General features: G+C 28.2%; 1 protein-coding gene across 1 annotated transcript; it reads right to left on the bottom strand.

Moving 5' to 3' along the window:
• Positions 1-5,243, bottom strand: LOC135120418 (uncharacterized). Its single transcript, XM_064044726.1, has 17 exons — positions 5,139-5,243; positions 4,986-5,066; positions 4,827-4,931; positions 4,582-4,623; positions 4,390-4,518; positions 4,176-4,277; positions 3,871-3,968; positions 3,738-3,808; positions 3,500-3,650; positions 3,306-3,428; positions 2,490-2,613; positions 931-975; positions 822-882; positions 698-756; positions 338-640; positions 244-281; positions 1-191 (listed from the first exon to the last, which is right to left on the bottom strand). The coding sequence occupies exons 2-17, from the start codon at positions 5,062-5,064 to the stop codon at positions 93-95; spliced, it is 1,629 nt and encodes a 542-aa protein (XP_063900796.1). The 5' UTR covers positions 5,065-5,066; positions 5,139-5,243; the 3' UTR covers positions 1-92.
• Positions 5,244-6,000: the final 757 nt, after the last annotated feature.

Here is a 6,000-nt window from a genome sequence, read left to right as displayed (position 1 = left end):
ATCGTCATTTGATTGTTCCCAACATTCCGTAATTTCTTGAAGGTGTCGCAACGAAAAAATGAGGAAGGGCACATCCATAAAAAGACACGTCACTATTCGCTTTCACTTTCCTCGTGGTCGTTGATTACCAAAGTTTCATCGTCAGATTCGGGATCACTGACTTCGTTTATGTCTGCCACTTCCACACAATCCTATAAGAACTTTGGTATTTTCATAATAAAAAAGAGCAAAAAGTCAAAGCACTTTTTTTTCTATTGGGGTCGTGGAGACGTGTCGAGTGTCTACAGTTTGCAAATAATAAGTGGTTTTTCATAAGCAAACATGTGAAAACGTGTACCCTCCCTGTGCGCAGGCGGCGGGAGGCACTGGCCAATGCACCGGCTAGGCTGCTCTTCTCCGTTCTGCCGTTGCTCAGCACATGAAAGGGGAGTGTCCGTTGGCGCGCTTTCTGCTTGCTGTGTGCTCTCGTCCACCCGGACACTGCCCTGCGCAGACGTCTCTTCAGCTCGGTTATTAGTCCCTCCTGCAGCTTCTTCGGTCGTCCACTGCGCTGGAGGGGACGGAATGGAAGAGTATGCGTGCTGGTTGGTGGGCTGACCACACGGTGGCGGAGTTTCTTTTTCTTGTGAATCCGATTCTCCTATAGTAAAGCATAATCACTAATAAAAATATTTGCACAGTCCCACACAAATAGTACTCAAGTCATATTGTGAGTCAGCCAGTCGATAGCGTGAGCGGAAGAAGTATAATCCTTTTCTTTAAGGAACGATATTATTAACTATATAAACTTGAATCAGTTATGAAGCACAAAGGTTTCTTACTGCGACGAAGGCGTGTCAGAAAAGCTTGGCTGCTTTTCCCGTCTAGCAAAATCTTTTACCACTACCATTATTATTAGTGCTATATATTAAAAAGATATATATGGAATACGAGAGTCATGGGAAGAACTGTTAAAGCGGAGATTCAATAAATGCCCTGAAGATTAAAATATTTTTTTAAAATTGTGAAGATCCAAAAATAAGTTACCATTAATAAATATTATTTCTATTAATATTTCACTATTTATAATATACTTTATATGACTCGCTTATACAAATCTGATTTTTTAAATCAGTCTAATTTGAATTATTTTTAAAAAAGCGTCACTTTAAATTTTCTTTTAATACGCATTTTAGTAGGACCCTCTATTCTTTTATTATATAAAGTTAAGTAACTTTTAAACTTTAACATAAATTTAAAAAACTACTAAAGACTCCTAGTAAATTTTTTAAAAAGTCAAAACTTTAACATAATTTCAAATACGTTTCTTCTAATGTTTATATTTTAAAAAAAGTTTGCTGTAATTTCATATAAAATATGACAAAAATTACTACTTTGTATTCAATTCTTTTTCGATCTAGTTTGTTAATTTATATTTTTTATGCTAAAATTCGGTTGTACAAAACTTTATAATTTAATAATTAAAATATATTTTACTTACAATGTTTACAGCCATTAGGAATAAAAGATTAATTATTAATAGCATCTACTTAATTTCTCTAAATAGTTATAATATATTCACTCTCGTGTGCTTTAATTAATCAAAATTAAAATTCTTTTTTCTTATCAAGATTTTTTTTTGATCTTTAAATACTACAAAAATGATTATTATCATTAACCAAATTTATACTTGAAATTTTTACTTAAAAAAAAAGTGAAATTGTTTATTAATAAAAATCTTTTATTTAAATTCAATTAAATAAATTCTTAAAATCTTACCCTAAACGTTAAGAATGCAGAGTAAAAAAAAATTATATTTAATACTTTTAAATAAAAAAAATTGTATAAAGAAATTAAATAATTTTTTAATTTATAAAAACAATTATTATTTTTAATATATTTTTAATAATTTTTTTTATATCAAATAAAAAAATCGAGATGCAGGAAAAAGAAAAAATCAAATTTAAATTAATACTTTTATATAGAAATAAAAAGTCTAATATAATTAAAAATTTATAATAAGTTTTCGACTTATAAAAACATTAAATTTTAAAAATCAATTTGGCAATTTTTTATCAATAAAAAATGAAACAAAAATTAATATACAATTCTACAAAAAAAAATAAACTTTTTTAAAATAAATAAAATATAAATGTTTTTTAAAGGTAAATTAAATTATTTTTATTAGATCAATAAAATATATCAGAAGACAAGTAAAGAAAACAAAACATAGAATTAAATCAACTTTTTTAAAATAAATTTTCATTTTTCACATAAAAAACTTAAATTATTAATTTTTTTAGTTTAATAAAAAGAAGCGAAAACAGAGGAAAAAGAAAAACCGAAATTAAAATTTAAAACTTTTTTATATAGAAGATAAACTTCATATTTTATAAATAAATAATAATAAGCCTTTCACTATAATAAACTTTGTTAATTATAATAATTAAATTTTCTTTTTTTTAAAATAAATTTCTATAATTACAAATAAGAAAAAAAAATAAGAATACAGGGAGAAGGAGGGCCGTTGAGCTTATAACCAGCGGCGTGGACAAGCGATCCGTTCAAGTAAAAAGTTACTAGAGACCAAAGCCACGAAGGAAAGGGAGGCGCTTTTATGACAATGCGAGGAGGCTGCAGTGGCAGAGCAAAAATAATACAAATAATTTAGAATTTCAAAAAAATTGTGATTTTCTAATAAATATATGTATAGTTATATGGGTTTTATAAGAAATATTTTTGTAGTACATTTAGAATAAGTATTAAATCTTCAATTATAAAAAAAAAATTAATTTATTTATATATATAAAAAAGCAAATAATTTTTATAAAATTTACATATAATTAATCAAAAAATATTACAGTTCGAAAGGATTAGGAAAAGTAAGCTAAACACATTAGAGAATTATAGGTTACAAAAGTTTCATTAAAAATCAAGTTATATTGAGGAAAATTATTTTCCAATAAAAAAACTGTAAACAAAAAAAATTATCTTTCAAGGATTAATAATAAAGCAACTTTACATTCTAATTATTAAAAAAATATTTTTTTTTGCATTACCTTAAAATGATTACATTAAAAGTATTAATAAATCAATTGAGCTTTACAATAAAAAGCTCGAAATTTAAAAAAGTAATTTTTAAAAAAAATAGTAATAATTTTTACACCAGTAAAAAAATTGCTTTTTAAGTAATCCAAAAACTTAAACAAATTGAAGAAAGGAAATATGACAAGAAATTACTATTAAAATTACAAAAATTAAAAACAAAATTAATTTAAACTATAAATTTTTTAAAATGAATTATATAAAAAATTTAGATTTTCTACATGAGTATGTCTCATTTGCTTCATATAAGCAAGTTCGTCGTGTAGCGCCCGAATTCTCATCTGCAGATCATAAGCACGAAGTTTCAATAGTTGTTCTTGTCTTTTCAGTTCATAAACGGAAGACTATTTTGGTAAGTAATTTTTAGATTAAAAAAAAAAATCCCAAAATTTAATAAGGGAAGCTGCACGTGCACCAAAAGTATCAAAATAAAAATTTTAAATTTTAATTGCGGGATTTTTGCCTCTGAAGGCGGCAAAGTTGGATTTTTAGTGTCCCGCTGAAATTGATAGACAAAAGTTTTTCGATTTTCATCAACTCTTTCAGAATCACAAGGATCCACGCGTCTACCAATAATTCACGAGGAACAAAATTTATATATTCAAGAATTTATAAAAACAAAAACACAAAAAAAATAAAAATTTTTAAAGTACTTATAGAGAGGAGATTTCTGATGGCAAACTTCGTCCGGTTTCCCAAATTGCGAGGGCGGCCCTGCAGGGCACTACCAATATATATAGTAAATATGTGAAAAACCAAAAAAAAAATTTAAAAAATTCTATAAACGAATTTTTCGTGAGCGGAAGGAGTCGAAAAAGAATTATGTAGATGCGCGGGAAAATTCGGATGTCCTTTTATAAAGTTAGCAGGCTGTCCATAATAAGCTAAAAAGTAATAATAATAAATATATAGATTTTAAAACAACAATATCGGCCGCTGTCTATAAAAATAAGCTACATTTAATTTAAAAAAATCATGATCAGTCTCATCCGTAGCAATAAGCTAAAGGAATATTTATTATAAAAATTAAATTTAAAATTAATATTCGGGCCGCTGTCCAAAATAATAAGCTACCAAAAAATATAATTTACCTTGAAGAGAAGGGCCGGAGTGTGAACGAGAAGAAAATGCAGCCGAGCCAACGGCTTCTTGATTTGCGCTGTACGAAAAAGATCCTCTATAAAGCAATGGAGCTTGTAGAGAACAAATCATAAGTAATTAAATTATTTAAAATTTAATTGCCAATAAAAAAATAATTTACAAAAATTATTTTTATAAACAAGTAGTAAATCTTTTTAAGCGCACCAGAGTACTGCAGATGCGGACTTTGTGCATGCGCATGCGCATGCGGGGGATTTGGATAAAGCTTGCCAGGATGCACCCCATCTTGAGGGACAATGGAAGATGGACAAGGGCAAGTGCTTACCATAGAGCCTTTAATTAGTAATAAACATAAGAAAGTGTAAAAACAAAATTTATAATATAAATTATATAAACCGGAAGTAGAGACAGAATAAGGGTGAGGTGAGTGGCAAGAACCTCAAATTAGTAAATATTAATAACTCTAAAGCTAAAAAATGGTATAAATTTTATTTTCTTTTTTTTACACAAACTGAAAACTATTTAATATAGTATGTTTGTTAAACTTGAGCAACACTATGCTAAATTTAAAAACTTTACATGGAAAGTCTAGGTGTATAAAATTAAAACTACCTTTCCCTTTAGAACAGTTTTTAAATTACCGTGAGAAGGGTAAGAATCAACTAAGTGTTGGTTGGAGATTTCGAAATTATTATAAAGCGAAGGAGTTCCCACATTATGAGTTAAACGGCCAGAAGGTGTGTGCGCTAAATTTTAATAACCTTAAAATAAGAATTTGAAAAATATTAAAATTATAAAACCTTGAGTTGCCCCTGACTGTGGCTTGTGAACATAATGAACGGAGTGAATGGGGCCTGTATCGGTTTGAGAGTGAAGCATAACTATAACAACAATAAATATTAAATGAGTAAAAAAAAAAAGTAAATATAATAAACACAGTTATTATATAGTACCAGATAAGTAAGGGCGTTCAACACCACAAGGAACTCTCAAAATAGCAAAATACAGTAACTATTCATACAAACGCAAAAGAGAAGAGCGACGAAACTTTATATAAGCCTGGTTGGCGTATTCTGCATTTGAAAGAAACCTCGAATTTGGTCATCATGAAACTTTCATCGCGGAAAAGATGCAAAGGCTTTAAACAAAATAGCCTTATCAGTAATGAAGGCAATTTTACCAGCAGGTAATTTAGAATAGAATAAAAAATATTTGTAGCAGGAGAGAGGGATAGTATTAGTTATTTTTTTTAAAATCTCCTTATATGCTTTCACTAGGGTCAAAGGATGCATCCTGACGCAGCCCATAATAAAATTAAATACTAGTTAGATTTTAGCTCAAAAGGTATTTGATACAAGATTATTTAAAAAATTTCAAAGCTATAATTTTTCATATATTGTAAACCATAATTTTCGCTGAAGGGTTGTCGCGTTAGGCTATCTCTTTTACTCAAATTTTACTAAGTTGACTTACGGTTTTAGTAAGGTCGATTCAAATTTTTTAGTTAAACCGCGGAGCAGGTAAACTTGAGAGCGTAATTAGAAGTAACAGTAGGTAGGAGAAGATTAATATTTATTTTCCAATGTTCTTGCTTTGACGTATGTTAAATGAGTGTACCGTAATGATACCTTATTGATGTATTCAGTAATATTCTAAAAAGGTTCATTTTTAACCGTGTTAGATAATATAGTTATAATTTTTTTTCTAATAATAAATAAGTGTAGGTTATATAGCATTAAATAATTAACCCAGAGTCCTCATTAACTCCAAAATCTATAACACGATACAGGTTTACATAGAAATATACTATGTAAT

This window comes from Zophobas morio, unplaced genomic scaffold (assembly GCF_036711695.1).
Source record: "Zophobas morio isolate AGI-343-1 ecotype UQ-CSIRO unplaced genomic scaffold, CSIRO_AGI_Zmor_V1 ptg000379l, whole genome shotgun sequence".
NCBI classification, from domain to species: Eukaryota; Metazoa; Arthropoda; class Insecta; order Coleoptera; family Tenebrionidae; genus Zophobas; species Zophobas morio.
The sequence above is the reverse complement of the archived record's forward strand: the minus strand, read 5'-3'. Positions and strand labels throughout refer to the sequence as shown.

What these genes read in the sequence shown, in the direction of transcription:
- LOC135120418 (XM_064044726.1), bottom strand. Translation starts at nt 5,064, where the DNA reads ATGCTTCACTCTCAAACCGATACAGGCCCCATTCACTCCGTTCATTAT. An exon ending in CAGTTCTTCCCATGACTCTC is followed by an intron (nt 883 to 930) that starts GTATTCCATATA and finishes TAATAATGGTAG; the next exon opens with TGGTAAAAGATTTTGCTAGA. An exon ending in TCTGACACGCCTTCGTCGCA is followed by an intron (nt 757 to 821) that starts GTAAGAAACCTT and finishes CGTTCCTTAAAG; the next exon opens with AAAAGGATTATACTTCTTCC.